At 42.8% G+C, this 25747-nt stretch overlaps 2 protein-coding genes and 1 pseudogene across 2 annotated transcripts in view; 1 reads left to right on the forward strand and 2 right to left on the reverse strand.

Moving 5' to 3' along the window:
- The first annotated feature begins 18376 nt into the window (after positions 1–18376).
- LOC134372926 (zinc finger protein 347-like) overlaps positions 18377–25747 on the forward strand; it is a 41663-nt gene continuing 34292 nt past the window's right edge. The window contains exon 1 of the mRNA XM_063090260.1: positions 18377–18437. The gene's annotated coding sequence lies outside the window, so the exon portion shown is untranslated. The remainder of the gene's footprint in view (positions 18438–25747) is intronic.
- On the reverse strand, positions 20298–23406 carry LOC134371899 (NADH dehydrogenase [ubiquinone] 1 alpha subcomplex subunit 11-like). The gene is made up of 3 exons (XM_063088815.1): positions 23395–23406; positions 20509–20952; positions 20298–20375 (listed from the first exon to the last, which is right to left on the reverse strand). Exons 1-3 carry the CDS (start codon positions 23404–23406, stop codon positions 20298–20300), a joined length of 534 nt encoding a protein of 177 aa, XP_062944885.1.
- On the reverse strand, positions 23671–24220 carry LOC134371900 (TLE family member 5-like; annotated as a pseudogene).

Here is a 25747-nt window from a genome sequence, read left to right on the forward strand (position 1 = left end):
ATCAATCTCTCCCACAAATCAACTGACTTAAACTGATGAATAAGCAGAAGCAGAAGCAGAAGCTCCGCGGGGAAGCAGAAGCTCCATGGAGACCACATGCCTTGTGGGGCCACCGTCGCATGATCCAACAGGTAGGCTTCACCGCCGCCACCCGGCTCCATTCCCAGCCCAGCCCAGTGCGCACAGAGTGGGGAGACGTCTGGCAGGGGAGGCAGAGGCTCTGCAGAAACCACACACCCTGTGGGGCTGCCACTGCATGATCCAGCAAGTAGGCTTCAATGCAGGCACCCGGCTCCATTCCTAGCCTGGCCTACTGCACTCGGAGCAGGGAGACATCCAGCAGGGGAGGTGGGAACTCCACAGGGACTGCACTGCTGCCGCGCCATCCACCAGCCAAGCCCATTCTGTACTAAGCACAGAGACGTCCAGCAGGGGAGATAGAGGCTCCGTAGAGTCCACACACCCTGTGGGGGGGCTGCCGCCACACGATCCAACAGCAGGTAGGCCTCACCGCCACCACCCGGCCCCATCCCAAGCCCGCCCTAGCGCACGCAGAACAGGGAGACATCCTGCAGGGGAAGGGAAACTCTGCAGAGATCATATGCTCTGCGGTGCCTCAGCACATCCCAGCAGCCCAGGCCAGAGCGCACAGAACACGGAGAGACCAGCACGGGAGGTGGAAGCTCAGCAGAGACCACACACCCTGTGGTACCGCCCCATGATCCAGCAGCACGGCAGAGTCCAAGCTGACCAGAGAGGTGGCTCCCCGGAGAGGCCCAAGACCCGAGGCAACCACACACGCAAACCACTAGTGGCCAACTGAGCAGTCACGGAGGTAGCCATACCAAATTGGCAACCACAGCAACATCTTAGTCAGTCAATAGTGTCAAACCTGTGGACTGTGAAACCCCCTGCCACAATGAATAAACATCAAAGAAAAGATACCAGAAATATGAAAAATCAAGAAAGTACACCATCAAAGGATAATAACTCTCAAGCTCTAGATCCTATAGAACAAGAAGCCCTTGAAATGACTGACAAGGAATTTCGAGTGATAATTCTAAGGAAACTGAATGAGATACAAGAAAACTCAGCTAGACATCACGATGAAATGAGGAAAAGTATACAGGATCTGAAAGAGGAAATGTACAAGGAAATCAATGCCCTGAAAAAAAATGTAGCAGAACTTGCCGAACTGAAGAAGTTATTCAGCGAAATAAAAAACAGAACAGAGAGGTTACCCAGCAGGCTTGCGGAAGTTGAAGAGAGAACCTCTGAACTTGAAGATGGACTGTTTGAAATAACACAATCAGACAAAAAAAAAAAAAACAAAGAAAAAAGAATCAAAGTCATTGAAGAAAATCTGAGAGAGATATCAGACAACCTTAAGTGCTCAAATATCTGAGTCATGGGTATTCCAGAAGGGGAGGAAAAAGAAGATTGCATGGAAAACATATTCAACAAAATAGTAGCAGAACACTTACCAGGTATGGGAAAAATCACAGATCTTCAGATCCAGGAAGCTCACAGATCTCCAAACGTATTCAACCCAAAAAGGCCTTCTCCAAGACATGTCATAGTCAAATTGGCAAAACTCAGAGACAAAAAGAGAATCTTAAAAGCTGCAAGAGAGAAGCATCAAATCACCAATAAGGGAGCCCCAATCAGGCTAACAACAGACTTTTCATCACAAATCCTAAAAGCCAGAAAGGAATGAGATGATATATTCAAAATACTAAAAGACAGAGACTGTCAGCCAAGAATACTCTACCCTGCAAGGCTATCCTTCCGAAATGAAGGGGAAATAGTATATTTCTTAGACAAACAAAAACTGCGGGAGTTCACCACCACACGACCACCCTTACAAGAAATTCTCAAGGGAGTACTGGGTTTGGTTCCTGAAAAATAACTACCACTGCCATAAAAACCCAGGAAAAATCAAAACCCACTAGTATAATAAAAATGGCATTCATGAAGAGAAAACAAACAAACAAAAAGGCTATCTACAACCTAAGGAACCAACAAACACAGAAAACAAACAGTAAATCAGAAAGCAAGGAACAAAAGACACCTAAGACAACCAAACAATAATCAATAAAATGCTAGGAATAAATCAACACTTTTCAATAACAACTCTTAGTGTAAAAGGTTTAAATTCCCCAATCAAAAGACACAGACTGGATGACCAGATTAAAAAGGAGGAACCAACATATGCTGCCTTCAAGAGACCCACCTCACACATAAAGACTCACATAGACTAAGAGTGAAAGGATGGAAAAAGATTTACCATGCAAACAGAAAAGAAAAACGAGCTGGAGTAGCTATTCTTATATCTGACAAAATAGACTTTAAACTAAAAACCATAAAAAGAGACAATGAGGGACACTACGTAATGATAAAAGGACCGATCCATCAAGAAGACATAACAATCATAAATATGTACGCACCCAGTGTTGGAGCAGCCAGATTTATAAAACAAACTCTATTAGACCTAAAGAAGGAAATAGACAGTAATACCATAATAGCAGGAGACCTGAACATCCCACTGTCAATATTGGACAGATCATCTAGGCAAAGAATCAGCAGAGAAACACAAGATCTCAACAAGACTCTAGACCAATTGGAGTTGGCAGATATCTACAGAACATTCCATCCAACAACCTCAGAATATTCATTCTTCTCATCAGCACATGGCTCATTCCCCAGGATAGCTCACATATTAGGTCACAAATCAAGTCTCAACGAATTCAAAAAAATTGGAATTATCCCATGTATTTTCTCAGACCACAATAGATTAAAATTAGAAATCAATAACAAATGAAATTCTGGAAACTATACAACACATGGAAATTAAACAGCATTCTTCTTAATGACATATGGGTCCAAGAAGAAATCAAGCAGGAAATCAAAAAATTTATTGAAATGAATGAAAATAATGATAAATCATACCAAAACCTGTGGGATACTGCAAAAGCAGTATTAAGGGGGAAATTTATTGCATTAAATGCTCACCTCAGAAGAATGGAAAGATGGCAAGTGAACAACCTAACACTTCACCTTAAAGAACTAGAAAAACAAGAACAATCTAAAACTAAAGTTATCAGACGGAAAGAAATCATTAAGATCAGAGCAGAACTGAATGAAATTGAAACCCCAAAAACAATCCAAAAGAACAATGAATCAAAAAGTTGGTTTTTTGAAAAGATAAATAAAATTGACAAACCATTAGCATGGCTAACAAAAAAAAGAAGAGAGAAGATTCAAATAACAAAAATTAGAAATGAAAAGGCGATATTACAACTGATTCATCTGAAATACAAGGAATCATTTGAGACTACTATAAACAACTATATGCCAACAAATTTGAAAATCTGAAGGAAATGGATAAATTTCTGGACACACACAAGCTCCCAAAACTGATCCGTAGAAAATTTGAACAGACCAATAACAATAAAGGAGATTGAAGCTGTTATCAGAAGGCTCCTATCAAAGAAAAGCCCAGGACCAGATGGATTCACAGCAGAATTTTCCAAATATTCAAAAAGGAATTGACACCGATTCTTCACAAACTATTCCAAAAGATTGATACAGACGCAGATTTCCCAAATTCATTCTATGAAGCAAACATCATCCTGATACCAAAACCAGGTAAAGATATAACCAAAAAAGAAAACTACAGGCTGATATCCTTGATGAATATAGATGCAAAAATCCTCAATAAAATACTACCAACAGAATACAGCAACACATACGTAAAATTATTCACCACGATCAAGTGGGATTCATCCCAGGGATGCAAGGTTGGTTCAACATACGCACATCAATAAATGTGATACACCATATTAATAAACTCAAACACAAGGACCATATGATCATCTCTATAGATGCTGAAAAAGCATTTGATAAAGTTCAACACTCATTCGTGACAAAGACCCTCTATAAGTTAGGTATAGATGGAAAGTATCTCAACATAATTAAAGCCATATATGAGAAACCCACTGCCAATATCATCCTGAATGGGGAAAAGCTGAAAGCTTTTCCTCTGAGAACAGGAACTAGACAAGGATGCCCACTCTCATCACTCCTATTCAACATAGTTTTGGAAGTACTAGCCAGAGCAATCAGAGAAGAGAAGAAAATAAAGGGCATCCAGATTGGAAATATGAAGTCAAACTGTCCCTGTTTGCAGATTACATGATCCTATATATCGAACAGCCTAAAGCCTCTACAAAAAATCTCTTGGAGTTGATAAATGATTTCGGCAAAGTAGCAGGATACAAAATCAACACACAAAAATCAGTAGCATTTCTATTCTCCAATAGTGAACATGCAGAAAGAGAAATCAAGAAAGCTTGCCCATTTACAATAACCCCCCCAAAAATAAAATACTTAGGAATTGAGTTAACCAAGGATGTGAAAAATCTCTATAACGAGAAGTACAAACCACTGCTGAGAGAAATTAGAAAGGATATAAGAAGATGGAAAGATATCCCATGCTCTTGGATTGGAAGAATCAACACTGTGAAAATTCAATGCAATCCCCATCAAAATTCCAATGACATTTTTATCAGAAATGGAAAGAACTATCCAGACATTTACATGGAATAACAAAAGACCACGCATAGCCAAAGCAACGCTGAGCAAAAAACATAAAGCTGGAGGCATAACACTACCTGACTTTAAACTATACTACAAAGCTATAATATCCAAAACAGTATGGTACTGGCATAAAAACAGACACACTGATAAATGGAATAGAATAGAGAATCCAGAAATCAACCCATACACCTACAGCCATCTGATCTTTGACAAAGGCACCAAGCCTATACACTGGGGAAGAGACTGCCTCTTTAGCAAATGGTGCTGGGATAACTGGATATCAATATGCAGGAGAATGAAACTAGACTCATACCTCTTACCATATACTAAAATCAACTCAAAATGGACTAAAGAATTAAATATATGCCCTGAAACAATAAAACTTCTTAAAGAAAACATAGGAGAAACACTTCAGGAAGTAGGACTGGACACAGACTTCATGAATATGACCCCAAATGCACAGGCAACCAAAGGAAAAATAAACAAATGGGATTATATCAAACTAAAGAGCTTCTGCACAGCAAAAGAAACAATTAAGAGAGTTAAAAGACAACCAAAAGAGTGGTAGAAAATATTTGCAAAATATACATCTGACAAAGGATTAATATCCAGAATATATAAGGAACTCAAACAACTTTACAAGAAAAAAACAAGCAACCCAATTAAAAAATGGGCAAAAGAGCTAAGTAGCCATTTCTCTAAGGAAGATATACAAATGGCCAACAGACATATGAAAAAATGCTCAACATCACTCAGCATCCGGGAAATGCAAATCAAAACCACACTGAGATGAAATCTCACTCCAGTTAGGATGGCTAAAATCCAAAAGACTCTGAACGGTAAATGCTTGCGAGGTTGCGGAGAAAAAGGAACTCTCATCCATTGTTGGTGGGACTGCAAAATGGTGCAGCCTCTATGGAAAATGGTATGGAGGTTCCTCAAACAATTGCAGATAGATCTACCATACGACCCAGCTATCCCACTGCTGGGAATATACCCAGAGGAATGGAAATCATCAAGTTGAAGGTATACCTGTTCCCCAATGTTCACCGCAGCACTCTTTACAATAGCCAAGAGTTGGAACCAGCCCAAATGTCCATCATCAGATGAGTGGATACGGAAAATGTGGTACATCTACACAATGGAATACTACTCAGCTATAAAAACGAATGAAATACTGCCATTTGCAACAACATGGATGGACCTTGAGAGAATTATATTAAGTGAAACGAGTCAGGCACAGAAAGAGAAATACCACATGTTCTCACTTATTGGTGGGAGCTAACAATAAATAAATAAATTCACAGACACACACAAAAAAAAACAGGGGGCGGGAAGAAGACATAACAACTACAGTTCCTTGAAGTTGATACGACAAGGAAACAGAAAGGACATTGTTGGGTGGGAGGGGGGAGAGGGAGGAAGAAGGGAGCTTTCGGTAGTGGGCCACAATAATCAACTACATTGTATATCGACAAAATAAATTTTTTTTTTTTTTTTTTTTTTTTTGTCTTTTTCGTGGCCTGCACTCAGCCAGTGAGTGCACCGGCCAGTCCTGTATAGGATCCGAACCTGCGCACTCTCCCGAGTGCGCCACGACAAAATAAAATTTTTTAAAAAAAGAGAAAAAACCAATTATCAGAAAAAGAATTCATGCCCCAGAGACCTACAAACACTTTAGATAATTTTAGGAACATTACAAACTCATGGATTTTATATATACAGTCGGCCCTCAAAGAACTGAGAACAGTTGCAACCAGTTACGTGGTTTCATTAGGGTTTTAAATTTTTAAATGACATTTATTTTCAAACAATTTTAAATATACAGAAAGAAAATAGAAATACCAAGAGTTCCCATGAGTCCTGTACCCAGTTTCGTCTATTATTAACATGTCATATTAGTATGGTAAATTTGTTACATTTAATGGACCCCTATTGATATATTAGTGTTAACTGATTCATACTTTATCCCGATTTTTTAGTATTTACTTATTCTCTTTTATCTCTTTCTGGGTCTCATCAAGGACACCATATTACAGTTAGAGGTCATGTCTACTTAGCCCTTGGCTTTCACAGTTTCTCAAACTTTCCTCATTTTGGGTGACTTTGATAATTTTGAGGACTACTGGTCAGGCATGGCCGTACTGTCACTGCTGTTACTGGTGTAAGTGACTGTATTGAGACTTGTCTGACGTTTTTCTCACAATTAGATGGGAGTTAAGTGTTTTGCAGAAGAAGACCTTAGAGAATAAATTGTTTTGATGACATTACGTCGGGTGCCCGCAGTCAGCATGACTTATCACTGTTGATGTTGACCTCGATCCCTTGGCTAAGGTCCTGTTTGTGAGGATTCACCCTTGTAATATTCATCTCTTTCTCCTTTTCTTACTGTACTCTTTAATAGGAAGTAACTATACATAGCCTAAACTTCAGGAATTAGATATTTTCCACCTCCTTGACAGCGGTGTAGCTAAATAAATTATTTGGAATGCTTTTGAATGAAAAATATGTCTCTTCTCTCCCATTTATTTACTTGTTCAATCACTTATTTACTTGTTCAGTCATTTATTTACATCATAATAGGCTATCTAATGTTTTCTCCCCCCGCCCCATTTCTTTTGGTGGCTGGCCAGTGTAGGGGCCCTGGGCCTAATCAGTGTTATCAGCACTGTGCTCTAACCAACTGAGCTAACTGGCCAGCCCTAAGACCCTAATGTTTGCCAATACAATTTTTTTCACATCATTCATCCTTGCGCTATTACTCCATTAATACATTATACTGTTTGTTATGTCATCTCATTTCTCTTCTTAAATGTAAAAGGGATCTAGAAGCTCAGGGGTCTCGGAGTTAGAAAATAATTTGATTTTTCTGTAGAAGAAATTCTCACGGAAGCAGAGGACTCAGTGAGGCTTGAGTCCCTGCTGACTCAGACCTCAGCATTTCCTGCTCTCTCTGTGTGAGCCCCTGTCTGCCTATAGGGCTCATGGAAATGAAGAAGCCTCTCCCCAGTACTGCAGCCTTCTTTTTGGAGGTGCTTACTATACACTTCTAATTGTTTCTGATATTTGAGAACTGGAATTAATTGTTAAAAAGTATTGTCTGGCGCTGGCCGGTTATTTCACTTGGTTAGATTGTGGTGTTGATAACACTAAGGTTAAGGGTTCAGATCCCTGTACAAGCCAGACACCAAAATATATATAAATATATTCAACCGCCATAGAATACACTGTCATTTTTGTTACTGGTGGAGTGATAATTGTAGTTCTGCAGGGAGAAGTCACAGAATCACAAACCTTTATCTCAGGGTCTGGCTGTTTCTCTTTCGTGCACATACTCGCTCTTGTGTCCTTCCCAATGAGTCCATCATCCTGGTAGCAGGAAAGAATCTGGTGAGTATTTTCTATTTTATTCTGAGAGGCTTTCTGTGAAGGGCAGTAGTTTATTAGGAATCTGGAGAGGTGTTCAACTTATAAAAAGGATTCTTCTCTGCAGAAACTAGTCCAGATGTCCTTTTGGGTTAAGGGAATAATTCTTGGAGTGTTTTCTGTGCTTGTGAAGAGAGACTGGAGGTCCTTGACTCTACACCAATCTCTGATGCCTCTTAATGTAATTTAATGTGATCCACACACGTGGTGATTGTTTGATGTTTTATCTTAATAGTAATATAATCTGATATTTAAGATACTCTGTAATAGTACTTCTGAAATATGTCTGTCCTACAAAAATCACAAATACTATTATCAGGATAACAGTGTTGGTATAAAACCTCCTCGTGAGATGATAAAGATAACATATCAAACAATATAAGTCTGTAGAATAATTAAATGTATGAGAGGCAAGGGCTACAATGTGTTTAATGGACACAATAATTGTATCTCCACAGTAGATGAAAACTGTTATCTTTGATATTATCTCTGTTGAAATTAGACAACAATTATTTGAGAAAAAGTTAACATTATGATTCTGAGTTTCAGAGAATAATATCTGGAAATTGCAATTTGGATGTTGCAATGTATCTTGAGATTTTTGACATTAAAAAAATATTTTAATGGTTCAATAAATGTATAAACAAATGGAATTGCTTCTAACTAAAAGGCTCCTGCACAGCAAAGTAAACAACAAACCAAGTGAAAAGGCAAACTATGAAATGGGATAAAATATTTGCAAACCATGTATCTGACAAGGAGTTAATAATTAAAATGTATAAGCAACTACCAAAACTCAATAGCAAGTTGCCCATGAGGGTTGGCCAGTTAGCTCAGCTGGTTAGAGCTTGATGTTATAACACCAAATTCAAGGGTTTGGATCCCTAATCCAACCACCTGCCAAAAACCAAACAAACAAACAAAAAAATGTTTTCTTATCACCCTAAATTCATAAGAAATCTAGTATTTAAACTTATTCAGGGCATACACTACTATGTCTTCTGGATGCCATTTTGAACATATGTCCTGTACTTGAGTCTATTTCAAAAATTATTACATTATAAAATAAAAAAGACAAAAAACAAACAAAAAAATTATTACATTACTAGTTGTAGAGTTTCAGTTAATCCTCCATCATTAGTCAATTATATCTTATGTAATCAATAATAATTTAATCTCAGTCTTTCAGTGCTTTGTCTCATACATATATCAAATTTTGTCACTTAGTCCACCATATTATGATACAAAAATTTCCATAGTGCCAATATTGTACTCTTTTCTGGGAGAAGGACAAATACGTCATCTGTCAGGATCATAACAGTGAGCCATTCTTGCCCCAATATATTCAACACTTCGTCTTGAATAATCTTTCTTATAGCATTATTTGTACTTAGGGTATTATCATTTTATTTGCATTTTAATATTTATTCATAGGTAATTTTATTCTATTAATTAATTCTTATAATGTTAAAAGTGCCACATCACAGTTATTTAAGAAGATGAAACCATTTAAAAATGGCAATGGACATCAGCAAAAATAAATACAGATGCTGAGAACTAGAAAAGTAAAACTGACTAGCTTTCTTCTGCAGGTAGCATCATGGTTGTGAGACTTCTCTTTGCAGGTAGACAACACACGTTTAGATTCTAATGCTGCCAGGTAGCGGGATCTGAGTTGGTCTTTGTGCACTGTGCCTAGGGTTTCCTCATCTGTAAAATAGCAATAACACAGTAGTTATCTCAGAGAATAAAGAATTCAGTTATATGTATAAAAAGTTAATAGTAGTGACTTTTACTCTAACACCATATAAACCACAGTATGCAAATATATGAAATTATTTACAAATAAAAAATATATCTAATAGGTGTTTCTGACTGGACAGTAGTGAATTTCATTTATCATAACAATAGTAACACAAATCTCATTTTCATGCCAGACCCTCTCACTCTAAATATGACTATCACTATCTGGGAAGTGACACAATGGTCTCCACCAATTTAACAATAGAGATTATCTCCTCATCAAAGACTATACGTGAAATCTTGTGGAATTTGGGGAAATTTCTCCTTTATCATTATGTCATCGTTTACTTCAGTAGATGCAGTTTAAGTACACAGCTTTGGTTCCCAGACACCGGACTTTTGCCAATACCTAAACACTCCACATAATGGCAGTTTTAGGTTGAAACGTTTCCTCAGAGATTATGCATGTAAACTTGTTTTCTGTGTTCACTATGAGGCCAGTGGTGTGTCCTTGGCACTACCTGTCTGTAGAGTACCTTCAGATCATCACAATCAGCCCCTGTAACTACATATGTATAGAGATTTAAACATTTTTCCTAGTTCACTGGATTTTCCATTTACTTGTGCTGGATTTTGCACCTGCTCATGAATTTTTTACACTTGATCTTAGCCAAAAGGCCGAGAAGCGATTGCTCATGAATTTTTTAAAAGACTAGCCACAACTATATTTGTTTTTATATATACGTCTACAAGAGAGAAAAAAACAACTGATAAAATGGCAATAATAAAGCCTTACCTATCGATAATTACTTCACCTGTAAATGAATGAAACTCTGAATCCAAAAATTTACACTGGCTCAATGAATATAAAACAAAAGGCAAAATAAAAGAAACAAAACAAAATAAAACAAAAAAATCAACTTCCAACTATATGCCGTGTAAAACAATCTCACTTTAAATTTAAGGGCACATAAAGATTGAAAGTGAAGGAATACAGAAAGAAATTCCATGTAAGTGGTAATTAAAAGAGACCGTAGGTAGCCATAGTGACATCAGACGAAATAGACTGTAAGTCAAAGTTATCACAAGACACAATAAAGGTTATGGTACAATGATAAAAATATAAATTCAACAAGAAGACATAATAATATAAATATGTATGGACCCAACATCATAGCACTTAAGTAAATAAAGCCAACTTTGGCAGATATGCTGGGAGAAATAAACAGCAATACAATAGCAGTGGGAGACTTGAATACTTTACCCTCTATAATGGATATATTATCCAGATAGAAAATCAACATACAAACAGCAGAACAAACAACACTACAGACCAAATAGACCTAACAGATTGTGAGGAAAATGAAGTAGTTTAGTCAGGCCTCCTCACCTCAGATCTGCCTGTGTGTGGTGCTGTACATCCTTTGTAAACAAGTTGCATGGGAGTAGAGTTAGTGTGCATGCACACCCATGTATCTTTTGGTTTGTTGCTATTTTTGTGTGTTCTTCAGTGTGTGAGGCAGTGTCTCTGAACTGCTGATCAGCAGAGCTCCCATCTAAAAATAAAGCCTGTTATTTCTTTGCCCATGGCTCCAAGGACCTTTTCCTATTACCTAGCTCATAGACCTGCATGTGAAGGGTTTGTGACCCAGTCAGACAGTGGGCTGAAGGGGTCTGTGAGGCCCTAGCCCTAGCTCTATAATTTGCGTAGTTGGCAGGATTCTGAACAGGTATGGGAGCCAAAAGCCCTTGGGAGAAGGAAAAGTGGCTACTCTTGAATATGTTATGCCCTGTGGCCACTTTCCTGTCGACTGGGATCTGGTTGCTGCTCACTATACTGCAAGTCAGCATGGACCAGGCACTGCAGGGGAGAACCCCCTGGGAGCGGGAGGAAATGTGGCTGTCCTTGAGTATGTGGTGCCTGGTGGCCACTTTTCCGCTGACCAGAGCCTGGCTACTGCTCACTCTACTGCAAACTGATTGGGATTTGAAGCAGAAAGCAGAGTTGTTGGAAGCGCAGATAATTGTCCTGGAGGATGACGTGCAGTGACTGGCCACTCCTCCTTCTCACACCAGGGAAGACGACAGACCCAGTGATGAGTTGGGGGAGACCATATGTCTCCAGGCATGACCTGTTGTGCATCAGAAAGTGAAACAAGAGCAGCCTAGGGGACCAGGTGGACAACTGGTGGGTAATCCACAGGTGACCCAATTCACTGCCTATGTCTCGTATACCCAGGTTGAATTAGTTGATTTGGGGAGACAGTTCCAGCAGAAACAGGAGGAGGCCCTGGCCGCTTGGCTGCTGCAGTTATGGGACCTAGTGGTGGATGGTGTGGTGTGCTCTGGTGAGGAGATGGAAAAATTAGCCTCCATAACCATACAACCATCCCTGAGGCAGTGGCTACAGAATAGCCACAGATATGCACAAGGGCCAGGTAATCACTCCTTAATGGAATGGGTGAATGCAGCTGCCAGAACCATATGGGTGAATGCTGGAGAACTGCCCAAGATTGTGAGTAAATGGCAAACATATGCTGAGTTGGTTCAAATAATTCAGGAGCTGGGGATGTGGCAGTCCATGTTTAATGTGAACAACCCGTAGCCCAGATGATGAAGGTTTTACAGGCAGCATGAGAGACATAGTGCTGCAAAATGCCCCATCAATGTCCTATGGGTCACTGATGGCCATACTGGCCCCATACGTTGGTCATCCTATACATGAGCTAATGACCATGATAGCCAGCTTGGGTGAAGTAGAGGAGAGCAGACAAGCAAAAGGGGTCCAAAAGGTGGCTAAGACCTACTCCCCAAGAAGTGCTCAATATTTTATCCCGAGGGGACCAAGGAAGACCAGCTGTAAGCAGATATGGCTTGATGGTTGCAGCAGGGGTTGATAGCATGCAAACTGACCAGCAGCCAAATGCTGTCCTGTTTGCTTTGTGGCAACAATTGCACCTTAAACAGCATTTCAGTAAATGTCTGGAAACAGGTAGCAAGGTACGCTGAGTGGATTTAAGGATTTTTTGGTTGCTCCCAAGGAGGCAGATGAACTGTTCCATTTTTATTAGGGAGCAGGCTGAGGAACTCATCTTTTGGGGGCAGGTGAGGACTGGAGACCTCCTGTTGAATTGGCAATACATTGATCAAGGACAAATGTGCAGTGCGTTTTGGTGTTGATGGGTACAGGTGCAGAATGTAGCCTGACATATGGCAATCCAGATAAGTTTCCAGGGGCCACAGTTCATGTAGATGGCTATGGAGGACATACTACTGAGGATAAAGCTGTGTCACTGCCATTGGGCATAGGAAGATTACCTCCTCATGTATACACTGTATATATATCCCCAGTAGCTGAATACATCTTGGGTATGGATGTACTTTATGTTTTGCACCTACAAACAACAGTTGGAGTGTTTCGGCTGCAAATACAGACAGTAAAGCCTGTGTTACGGAGATATGCTAAACGTGACCCACAAGTGTTACTCAAGCCAAGACATGTAGTTAATGTAAAGCAGTATTGCCTACCGAGAAGACATGCAGAGATAGATGCCACTATATTGGAGTTGGAGAAAGTTGGCATTATTCATCCAGCTCATAGCCCATATACTGCTCTGGTATGGCCAGTGAAAAAGCCTAATGGTACCTGGAGAATGACTGTAGACTATCGAGAATTAAACAAAGTAGTGCCTCCTTTGCATACAGCCATGCCTTCAGTTCACAACTTGGATCAGCTGACAACTCAGTTGGGGACTTATCATTATGTATTGGACCTTGTAAATGGTTTTTTCTCTATTCCAATCTCAGCTGATAGCCAAGATCAGTTTGCCTTCCCCTGGGAAGGGAGGCAGTGGACCTTTCAGGTATTGCCCCAAGGTTATCTGCATAGCCCAACCATCTGTCATGGTTTAGTGGCTGGGGATCTAGCCAAGTGGACTAGGACAAGCATGGTTACAATATTCCACTACATTGATGATGTGTTACTGAGCTCTGATTCTCTTGCAGATATAACCCAGGCAGCTTCAATACTGCTAATTCATTTGGAACAATGTGAGTGGGCCGTGAACACAGCCAAAGTGCTAGGACCTGGGCTGTCAGTCAAATTCTTGGGAGTGTTCCGGTGGAGTAAGAGAGTCATCCCAGAAGTTATTACAGACAAGATGCAGGCATACCCTTGACCCACAACTGTAGCTCAGCTACAGACATATTTGGGATTTCTGGGGTATTGGAGAGCTTTTGTACCCCACACGGCCCAAATGGCATGCCCACTGTATGCATTAACAAAGAAAGGAGCCCCCTGGGATTGGACTGAGGAAGTAGGACAGGCTTACTTGGCTACAAAAAGGGCAATACAGCAAGTACAGCCTTTACAAGTGGCTGATCCCACTAAGCCTTTTGAATTAGACATACATATAACACAAGAAGGGTTAGGATGGGGTTTGAGGCAGAGACAAGACCAATTCCAAACACCTGTAGGATTCTGGTCTCAGCTCTTGAAGGGCACTGAAGTGCATTATTCTCTAATAGAAAAACAGTTAGCAGCTGTGTATTCTGCCCTGATGGTCACTGAAGCTATCACAGGAACTGCCAAAGTCCTGGTAAGAATGACATACCCCATATTAAGGTGGCTGCACACATGGGCAACCAACCCTAAAACAGGTGTAGCTCAGACTCCCACTCTGTCTAAATGGGAAGCATATATAGAACAAAGAAGCACTGTGTCAACAAGTCCTCTGTCCAAAGAGTTGCAAACTTGCTAGGCCCAGTAGAGGTTGTGGAGGAAACTTTGACACAACCGTTACCCATGGAGGTGGAGGCTACACCTTTCCATGAGGGACAGGGACCTATTACAGAACAAGCTTGGTATACAGATGGCTCTAGCATGGGACTGTCAGCGTCACAGATAGCTGTTGCTGTCCAGCCCTTAACAGATGCCATGTGGTATGAAAACGGCACAGGGCAAAGTAGTCAATGGGCTGAATTGGGAGCAGTATGGTTGGTGATTTAAAAAATGAGCTTGGGCTATTAACCATCTATACTGACAGCTGGGCTGTGTACAAAGTTTTAACCCTTTGGATCTCTATTTGGAAATATCAACGGTGGATGGTAGGCCACTGACCCCTGTGGGGACAAGCCATGTGGCAAGAGTTATGTAAACTGGGACATGAGAAAGAATTAACTCTTTTCCATGTCACAGGACACTTTCCCTTAGCCAGTCCAGGAAATGATGAAGCCAATGCCTGGGCTAAGGTAAGATGAATGGAGAGAGCCCCAGCTGCTGATGTAGCCCAGTGGTTACATTGATGAATGCAGCATGCTGGCAGCAAAACCATGTGGATGGCGGCGCAATGATGGGCCTTGCCTATAAAATCGGAAGATGTAGTGAATGCCTGTCATGCTCGTTCAGTATGTGCTCAAAAGTGTCCACACCCCCAGCGGGTGCCCCATACAGATGGGCAAATAAGTCGAGGAAGGGTGCCCCTGACTCGATGGCAAGTGGACTTTCTCAGACCACTGCCAAGGTCAGAGAATTTCGGATACATCTTCACAACTGTTGATACTGCTACTGGTCTTCTGTTTGTATGGCCTTGTAAAGCCCCAGACAAGGTAAACACTGTGAAGACATTGAATAGCCTTACAGCCATGTATGGCCGGCCTATAGTCATAGAGATTGATAATGTAACCCACTTTACTGGACATGAGTTTCAGAAGTGGGCTTCCCAGGTGTCTATTCAGTGGAAGTTACATGTGCCATATCACCTCCAGGCAGCGGGAATGATTGAATGGTATAATGGCCTTTTAAAAAAGGGACTAAGGCTATCTGCCCAACCTCCATCCCTGAAGGGGTGGACATGGCAGTTATGATTCTACAGTCAGGATTCTAAATGAGAGACCCCACAAGGGCAGACCCTCTTCAGTGGAAGCTCTGTTGCATAGGGCTGCAGCACCTGTACAACTGCAAGTCGCTACAAAAGACAAGCTTTTGAAACCAGGATATGGCAAGAATGGAAATATTCTCTTCACAGCCCCAACCTGTTTACAACAGAAACAGACAGTACAATGGGAATGGTCTTGGAGAATAGAAGCCCCCCATATACGCTGGGTAGGCCTAATAGGGCCTCCGCTGAAAGGATTAGAAGAAGGCTTGCAAGTTTTGCCTTGGGTGACAAGTACCTGGCCTCCTCCAGTAAAGGTAACATGGCCTGGAACAGATAAGTGCTCTATTCCTAAGGGCACATTTGTATTATCATTATGGCCAATTACGATTTCTCCTATACTGTTACATGTAGAACCTACAAATCCAACAGTGTTAGTGGATAATGTATGCTATCGTAAACCAGGTAAGATACTGACTCTTGCAACCATCTTTTCTTAGGATGGCACACGGGCATGTATCTTACCAGAGGGGCGAGAACTCCCCCTATTGGGACCAATAACCCTTCTGTCTTTTTACCCATAGTGTTCTGTCTGCGGGCACCAGAATAAACTGGGTACGTACATACATACCTTCACGTGACCAATGTGTCGGCTTATTGAATATGCACTGAACTTCCCATCAGTATTCCCGTGGAAAATCACACCAATGATGACTACTAACCAGATGTGTGCGGCTAATAATGGAAGGACAGAACTACAAGCCTTAAGGACAAGCCTTAAGGCATAACGAACAGACAATAGATTATATGAATGTAAAGGTCATTTATCCTCACTAAGGGAAAATGGCAGAAGATTCTGAATGCATAGATTATACAGCAAGGGACCCTGAAGGGTTGGATTGTTGGGAAAATATAAGAAAATGGTCAGGGCCCCTCAGATGCTCACAATCTTGCCGAACATCTGATGTGAATATGCACGTGCGCCCAGGTTTTCCTTGTTATTATCTAATGTGATTGCACGTGTGTACCCAGGTGTTTCGGGTTATGGACTTAAGTATAAAGGACTAATGGCTCTGATACCCAGTGCTTTTCCAGATGCTCTGGGAAGCCACTGGGGCAGCTCCTTCTAGCTCTGAATAAAGCCTATTATTTCTTCACCCACAGCTCCCAGGACCTTTTCCTATTACCTAGCTCATAGGCCCGCGTGTGGAGGGTTTGTGACCCAGTCTGTACAACGGGCTTGGGGGTCTGTGAGCCCTAGCTCTACTCTAAATCCAAAGGTGAAGATTTACCCCTATGTTTTCACAAAAGAATATTATAGTTTTAGCTGTTAAATTTAGGCCTTTGGTCCATTTTGAATTAATTTATCTATATGGTGGGAGGCAGAGGTCCAATTTCATTCTCTTAAATGTGTATATCCAGTTTTCACAGTATCATTTGTTTAAGAGACTTTTTTTTCCCCATTGAATGTTTTTCAACCCCCTGTAAAAAAATGAACTGACAGTAGATGTATGGGCTTATTTTTGACTCTCAGTTCTATCCCATTCATCTATGTTTTCATCCTTATGCCAGACCAGTTTTTATTACTCTAGGTTTGCAGTAAGTTTTGAATTCAGAATTCAAAATCCTCTATGTTCTTCTTTTAAAAGATTGTTTTTGTTATTTGAGGTCCTTATCAATTCAATATGATTTTAGAATCAACTTTGCTATTTGTGCAAAAAGGCTGTTAGGATTTTGATAGGGATTCCATTGGATCTTGATACCACTTTAGAGAGTTCTGCCATCTTAGCAGTACTAAGTCTTCCAATCCAAGATATGGTGTGTCTTGGCATTTATTTAGGCTTTCTTTAATTTCTTTCAGCAATATGTTGTAGTTTTGTGTATTTCCATTCCTTTGGTCAAGGATACAATACATTATTAAGTATAACTCATCTTACAACTGCAAGTTTGTACTCTTTGACCAACACCTTCTCATTCCCCCCCCCCCCCCCACTGTAACCACCCTTCTACAATTACCATGAGTTTGACTTTTTTAGATTGTACATTTCAGTGAGAACACGCAGTATTTGTCTTTCCGTGTCTGGCTTATTTCACTTGGCATAATGTCTTCCAGGTTCCCGGATCCAACCACCGCACCAAGCAATCCCCACGGAGATCCCAGTTCCCCGGTCTCAGTCTCACTGACAAGACCTGAGTCCAACAGGCTCCCCCAAAATAGCTCTGACTTAAATCGTTTCCACTTGTTAATCACCTTAGTTGCCAATATAAATGAACCACAACTTTAAGGTTTTACCCTAAATTTGAAAAAGTAAATTGAAATAGGTAAGAAACAACGCTGCACCACGGGACAGGAAACAGACACAAATATGAGTATTACTAAATCAGGAAAACAAAGACTCGCTGGGTGAGAGGCGGAGTCACGCACAGGACCACCCTGACCCCACTCCTCCTTCCTGATCCCGCCCACCCTCTCGCCGTCCCTGCCCAGGCATGGCCTCTGCCCCACGCTCCGCCCCTTGCCTGTCGCGCCCCGCCCCGTGCCCGTCGAGCCCCGCCCAGGCCCCGCCCCCGGCCTCGCCCCCGGGCCTCCCAGTCTCTACTCCGCGCGCGCAGTTTCCCGCAGACCCGGAAGCGGATCGCACCGAGGGACGGTCCCGCTGTGGCGCGTGAGTTGCCCTCTATTTTAGATTAAACCTACGGTTTGCAGTCCTCAGTCCTCCGTACCGGGTATATGGGGATCTCTACAAATCCCGCATCAGCCCTTTTACCCCAAGGAAGTTCAGACCTCGCCGTGTAAGTCCGGGGATTGTTTCCTTTTAGGTTTAAAATGGTCCTGGAGCTGGTTCCTGCCACCAGCCTTTCTGCCTTAGGACCATAAAGACTCCGCCTTTAAGGTCGTTTCTCTGCTTAACTCCCTTTACCGACCTCTCTGTCAGCCTTGCGGCATGTGAAGCCCTCACCCGCGGAGTGGATTCACACCATTTCGGTCCCCTAAGCCTCGCCCTTTTCTGCCCCTGGAGCGCAGTGCCCCGCCCTGCTCCGGGAGGAGCCGCTTCTTCTTCCCAGTCCGGGGATTCTGCAGACCCGCACTCCGCTGAGAAACCGCACCCCAGCACCTCGTGTCCTCCTCAGGCCTCCGCTTCACAGTCACCGCTCCCCTGACCCCGTGTTGGGGGAGGTGACCTGGGCCTGTCTTGTGACATTCAGCGTCCTTCCATCCCAAATTCCACCGCACTGAAAAATGCGCTCTTCCGGGAGCCGGCCATCTTACTCCATCCCCCTCCTTCTGAATGTGTGGCGGAGAGGGATCGTGAAAAAGACAGCGATGGAGAGAAATAGAAAAACTGAGGAAAAAAGAGAAATGGGTGAGAAGCAAAAATAGGTGGCGAAGTGGAGGATGATTTAGGAATTTGCAAAGAGACAGTAGAGTGAAAGAAAGCACCCCCAGGAATTAGCAGGGGGACAAAAGCAAAAAGAAGAATTTCGAGAAAAGGGGCATCTGTAGGGAGAAGAAGGGGAGGAAAATTGGGAGAGGGGCCCTTGATCAGCAGCAGGAGAGGAGACAACAAAGGGGGAGGCACTGCAGACAGAGCGAGAGAGAAGGTAAAAGAGTTGGAGCCACAGCAGACAAAGCAAGCTGGTGCTGGGACTGAAAGGGGGGCTAGTGGTTGACATGCAGGGTAGAGGGAGAACCACAGTAGGGAAGAAGCGCGGGGATCTAAGGGTGCCGGAGAGGGGACAAAGGAGCTGTAACATGGAAAGAGGGAACATAACTGGGCGAGCATAGGGAGAGCAGAGATGGGCGAAGAGAGACAGAAATACATGTAGATTTGGGACAGTCAAAAGGATTGCGGGGAAAGCAAGGGGTGAAAAAAGTTTCAAGAGTGGGTCAGAACAGGTGTGTGAGAAGGAGTAGAAGGGGAGAAACAGCTGGAGAAGAGAGGGAGAGAAAGTGGGCAGAAACGCAGTGGGGGTGGGTGGGTGGGGGGAATACAGAAAAGCAAAACTAGATGTAGATAGAAAGAGAGGGAAAGAGACCCGCCTCCAGATGAGGTGAGTTGATTGGACATGGATGAAGCTGTAATACATTGGTTTGTGATTTTATAATCTATTTAAAAAGTGTTTCTTTCGATTATACACGAGGATGAGAATTGCAAAACTCCTCTCTGTCAGGCTTGTGTGTTTCATTTATTTATTTGTATCAGAAGATAACTTCATTTACAATCCCTGTTCAGCCAGAAGGTACTGATTGGATTCAGTCAATTGTGGGTCACCCTCTTCCCTGGGAGGGAGTAGGGGCCGGGAAAGGGGAGAGATGGGACAGGGAATGACTGACTCTGTTACTACAGGGTACGTCTTAAAAGGAACGTTGATTATAAATCTTGCTGATTTTTTGCAACGGATTTACTTTTTTCTTTGCAGTCCCTTTACATTTAATTCATTGTTCTTTTTGAAGCTTGAGATAACTTATGTAATTCCTACTTTTTTTCTTTTCAATTTCTACTTTTCTCTAAATAATAACTAACTTATGAAGTAAGGCTTCGTGGCATTCTGTAATCAGCTCATGTCGTTCAGCCCACCCCACCCCCCACAGACACAGAAGTTATTTCTAGACGCATTTCAGTCCGCCGAGGTCCCGGCGGGTGGCGGGGCTCACACCCTGGGTTTCTCAGACAGCTCGCAGCCCTGCAGCTGGCCCATCGTGAGCAGGGCGGCCGCGGGGCTCACACCCTGGGTTCTCAGACAGCTCGCAGCCCTGGCTGGCCCATCGTGAGCAGGGCGGCCGCGGGGCTCACACCCTGGGTTCTCAGACAGCTCGCAGCCCTGGCTGGCCCATCGTGAGCAGGGCGGCCGCGGGGCTCACGTACACGCAGGCGGTGGTGGTACCCCCGTGGTCGTGAGCGCGCGCTCCCAGGGTCAGGCCTCTGCTGCAGCCCTCAGTGAGGCCGTTCAGGGGGTCGTCGACCTTCTCGCCGAGCGGGGCCCTGATGCCAGTCGTGAGGCCAAACATGGCTGCGACGGTGGCTGTGGTAAACAAGTACCTTCCCACCGTCGCCACTCCCTCGAAGATGGAGCCCCGAGGGGTCGTGCGCAACACCGTAGGTAGAGCCGGTCGGGCGGCGCCGCGGGTCCTGGGGCAGGTGTAGGCTTCGCCGTGGCACTCGCCGGAGCGGGCGGAGATTGACAGGACTGTGGAAGGGGCCTGCGCTCCATGGCCACGCGCCCGTGGCCTGCTCGGAAGACCCTGCCAGCTGCACGTGACCAAGGGCAGCCTTGGTTGGCTCTTGCGAGACTTCCGGGCCCATTTCTGAGTATGACATTTATTTTTTAAACTTTGACCGCATACTTCATTAGGTTTTTAAAAAGCTTTTCAAACCAGGACTGGCCGGTAAGGTCAGTTGGTTGGAGCACCACCTTGTAACACCAAGGTTAAGGGTTCAGATCCCCATGCAAGCCAGCCGCCAGAAGAAAGAAACAATTTTTCAACTTTTTAATGGTTTTTCCAGCTTTACTGAGGTATACTTGACAAAAGTTGTATATAGTTGCAGCATCAACCTGATGATTTGATATATGTATACATTGTGAAATGATTACCAGTCAGGTTAAATAACACATCTATCGCCTCAAACGGGTGTGTGTAGGGTGAGAACATTTAAGATCTACTCTTAGCAAATTTCAAGTATACAGTGCGGTATTATTAACTGTAGTCACCACGCTGTACATTAGATGACTCAGATCTTCATTTTATAAGTGAAAGTTTGTACCCTTTGATTAACTATTCTCCATTTCCTCCACCCACCAGCCCCGTGCAATCTCCAATTTTCTCTTACTGTGAGTTGGACTTTTTTAGATTCCATATGTCTTTCTGTGTCTGCCTTATTTCACTTAACATAATATCCTTGGTTCATCCGTGTTGTCACAAATAGCAGGTTTATCTTCTGTTTTACAGCTAAATAATGTTCCAACATATATATGTATATACATACACCACATTTTCTTTATACATTCATGTGTCAACAGGCACTTAGGTCGTTTTCATATCTTAGCTATTGTGAATAATGCACTTAGGTCATTTCCATATCTTGGCTATTGTGAATAATGCTGCAGTGATCATGGGGGTGCAGATACCACTTCAAGATACTGATTTCATTTCCCTTAGATATATACCCAGAAATGGGATTGCAGAATCCTGTGGTCATTTTATTTTTAATATTTTGAAGAATCTCTGTACTGTTTTCCATAGTACCTGTACTGATTTATACTCCCACCGTGTACTAGGGTTCACTTTTCTCCACATCCTAGCTAACACTTGTTATCTCTTTTCTCTTTAATAATAGCCTTCCTAAGAGGTATGAGGTTATATCTTATGGTGGTTTTGATTTGCATTTCCCTGATTAGTGATCCTGTGCACCTTTTAATATTCTTGTTGGCCATTCATTATATCTTATTTGGAAAATGTCTATTCAGATCCTTAGTGCATTTTAAAATCTGATTTGTGTTCTTTGGCTATTGAGTTGTTTGAGTTTTATGTATTTTGGACATTAATTCCACATCAGATACATGATGTGGTTTGCAAATATATTTTCTCATTCCTTCAGTTGCCTTTTCTTTTAGTTTGTTGTTTCCTTTGCTGTGCAGAAGCTTTTTAGTTTGATGTTGTCCCACTTGTTTATTTTTACTTTTGTTGCCTGGGCTTTTGGAGTCATATCCAAAAAAATCATTGCCAAAACCAATGTCAAGGAGCCTTTTCTCTATATTTTCATCTAGGAGTTCTATGGTTTCAGGTCTTATATTTAAGTCTTTAATCCATTTTGAGTTGATTTTTGTATATGGTATGAGTTGAGGGTCCAGTTTCATTCTTTTGAGTGTGAATATGCAGTTTTTCCAGTATGATTTATTGGTGAGATTACCCTTTCTCCAGTGTATGTTCTTGGTACCCTTGTTAAAGGTTAGTTGTCCATATATGCATGGGTTTATTTCTGGACTGTCTAATCTGTTCCATTGATCTACATCTCTGTTTTTATGTCAGTACCATGCCATTATGAGTACTATAGCTTTATAATATACTTTGAAATCAGTAAGTGATGTCTCCAGCTTTGTTCTTTCTTAAGATCGCTTTGGCTATTTGGTGTCTTTTGTGTTTCTATACAAATTTTAGGATTTTTTTGTTTCTATTTCTGTGAAAAATGGCTTTGGAGTTTTGATAGGGAATGCCTTGAATTTGGAGATTGCTTTTGGTAGTATGGACATTTTAACAGTAATTTTAACAATATTGTTTCAACCCGTGAACATGGACGTATTTCCATTTATTTGTGTGTTTTTCACTTTAAAAAAATTTTTTTGTTTGTTTTGTTTGGCTGCTGGCCAGTCTGCATTTCTCATTTTTTTTTTCTTTTTTTTAGTACCCTCATCTTTATTTGGGAAGGGGAAAAGGGAAAACCTGGGTCACCCTCCCTCTCCCTGTTTGTCCCAGCTAAGCTAGCTTCCCTTTGCCTCCTCTTTCATAGACTAAGGGGGAGGACTAAGTGGGCATGGGGGTGTCAGAAACTAGCTGAGGAGGTGGGGGTGGGGGGAGACGCCGGGTGCCCAGGGCAGAAGGGATAGCTAGCATCATGTTGCATGCAGTGCTCGGGTGGGAGGCTGTGGCGTGTGCCCCAAGGGGCCTGGCGAGCAGACTGCCAGTTACCCATGTGCGAAATGGGGAGGTGCAGGGCGTGTTGGATTTCTTGAGGTTTTGCTACGGTCTGACCTGGTCTCCCATTTGCCCCTGCAGGCCTCAGCTTGCCTCATTTGTGGTATGAGCAGGTGTTTACATATTCAGGCTGCAGGGGAGGAGTAGGGAGGCCAGGACTAGGTGGGGGTCAGAGCAAAGCTAGGGGGCGGCACCCAGCAGGCAGCTACTATAAATACTAGTGGAGTTTAGCCAATCTCAAGCTATCTATACTGTGTCTTGCGCTGAACATTCCTTTCTCTCCATTCATCTGTCTCCCCTTTGTCGCTCCACCCTCCCCACCCTGTCCACCTGCTAACCCAACTTCTCGCCATCATCCTCCTCGTGGGTGTCACTGTAGTGGCTGTTCTTGTCTTCCTTGGAGAGGTAGGTCAGGGAGCCCAGCGTCGACAGCGACAGGAGGCCGGTGGCTGCAGTCCCATGGGCAGTGGGGTCAGGGACAGGGCCAGAGACTGGTAGGCTTGTAGCTGCTTTCGGGTGATGGAGTTCAAGCTCAGGAGCAGTGACGTGCTTAGCTCTCTCCATTGCTCCCAAGATCTGCTGGTGCTCTTGGGAGAGGTAGGGCAGGACCTGGGCACAAATCACATTCAGCCTCTTGACGATTTCAGCCTGCTTGTGCATCTCGATGTTTAGGCTGTAGGACATCTCAAGTACATCACATAGTGATGCTGCATCTCCTACTTCTTGGTGGCTAGCTTATCACATTCGAGCTTCAGACTGTGATACTGAGCCTGCAGCAGTTGAAATTCATCTTTGATGCCTTCACAGGATTATATGAGGTGTTGAATTTCAGTTGCTGGGGTGGGTACAACGGGTCCGAATGTCTGCTTTGTGGAAACATCATGTCAGTCATGGTGGGGACGCAGGCCTGGCTTGGGGCGCTGGGCGGCTGCGCCTTTGTCCTGGCGCTGATTGGCAGCTCCTGGCCTGCCGCCTCTCACGCCCGTCGGGCCTTGCCCGCTTGCTAACTTTTTCTCATGAATAATTTTTCAGTTAACAGTTATTTCACTTCACGGGTTAAATCTATTCCTAATTATTCCTTTTTTTTTTTTAAAGATGACCGGTAAGGGGATCTTAACCCCTGACTTGGTGTTGTCAGCACCACACTTTCCCAAGTGAGCCACAGGCCGGCCCTTATTTTATTCCTTTTGATGTTATTGTAAATGGGACTGCTTCCTTAATTTCTTTTTTAGATAGTTTGTTAGTGTATAGAAAGATCTGGGGTCTCTCTGTGAAGTCCTCACTGAACTCAATCCAGCCGATCCCCAGCTGCCTTTAAAATGGACTCCAATCTTGTCTCCAGTTGCTAAAAAGTTTTCCCAAAAGGGCCAACTCTCAATATTGAAGGTCCGGTGTCCTTCATTATCCAACTTGTGTTAATTCCTGCTGGGTTGTTCATGTTCATGGAAGAGCGGTAGAAAAATTGGGAAAAGTGGAGGGGAGCCCTAAGAGGGACTTGAGATGAGCCCAGTGAATGGTGTGTGCACCTGTCCCTAGTGTGGTTGTGGGACCAAAGGCTGTGTGGGACTCTCTTGGCAAGGAAAGTCTCAGGTCTGGCTGGAGCACCTAGAAGTGGATTTATGGGTGGTTGTGAGGCTGAATGGATTGTTTTGGAATGCCATTGTTTTTGGATTCTTTTGGAATGTTTGGAATGTCTTAGTTTAGGTTCCCCAGGACACAGATACAGAGACTGAGATTTATATGCAGGTTTTTAATTAGGAAACTCATGATCACACGTGAGGAGGAATGAAGGTAGTAGAATTAGGCAGAGAAAAGTTATCCTGCAGTGTAGTTAGAACCAAGGCCAGAGCTCAGCCCTCAGTGAGTAGGAGGATGGGTACCTCAGTCCTGAGGGAGTGGATCCCAGATGTGCACCACAGCATTCACTCCACGTGGTGGTTCCTATAGGATAGGGTCTTTGGGGAGTGCAAGAATCATTGTGCAACCTGTAGAGGAATTATGGGGAAAATCTCAGATCGTTTTGGGGGTTACGTTTGTTATTTGGGGTTGCAAGTCAGGAAGGTCTCAGATGCATTTTAGAGGATCCAAATGGTAATTTTGAGTGTTTCCTTGGAACATGTTGGCATCTCATTGGGGCATGTGCATCACTGGAGATATCTCTTTTTTAATAGTAGGTGTTGTTGGTGTCAGTGTTTGAGGTGGGGTCATTATGAATGAAATATGGCATCTTGGGTCACTGAGTCCTTGGGTGTGTTGTTTTGTTTTGTTTTGCTTTTTGGTGGCTGGCTGGCACAGAGATTGAACCCTGGACCTTGGTGTTATCAGCACCATGCTCTGACCAACTGAGCTAGCTGGCCAGCCCCTTGGGTGTTTTTATATGTGTTATTCCATCATGAAGTTGTGAGTTATT

Source organism: Cynocephalus volans, chromosome 3 (assembly GCF_027409185.1).
Source record: "Cynocephalus volans isolate mCynVol1 chromosome 3, mCynVol1.pri, whole genome shotgun sequence".
NCBI lineage: Eukaryota > Metazoa > Chordata > Mammalia > Dermoptera > Cynocephalidae > Cynocephalus > Cynocephalus volans.

Excerpts from the sequence above, each read along its gene's own strand:
- LOC134371899 (XM_063088815.1), bottom strand. Across the intron at positions 20,376-20,508 it reads CCACCACCGCCTGCGTGTAC|GGTGTGAGCCCCGCGGCCGC; the intron begins GTGAGCCCCGCG and ends CTGAGAACCCAG.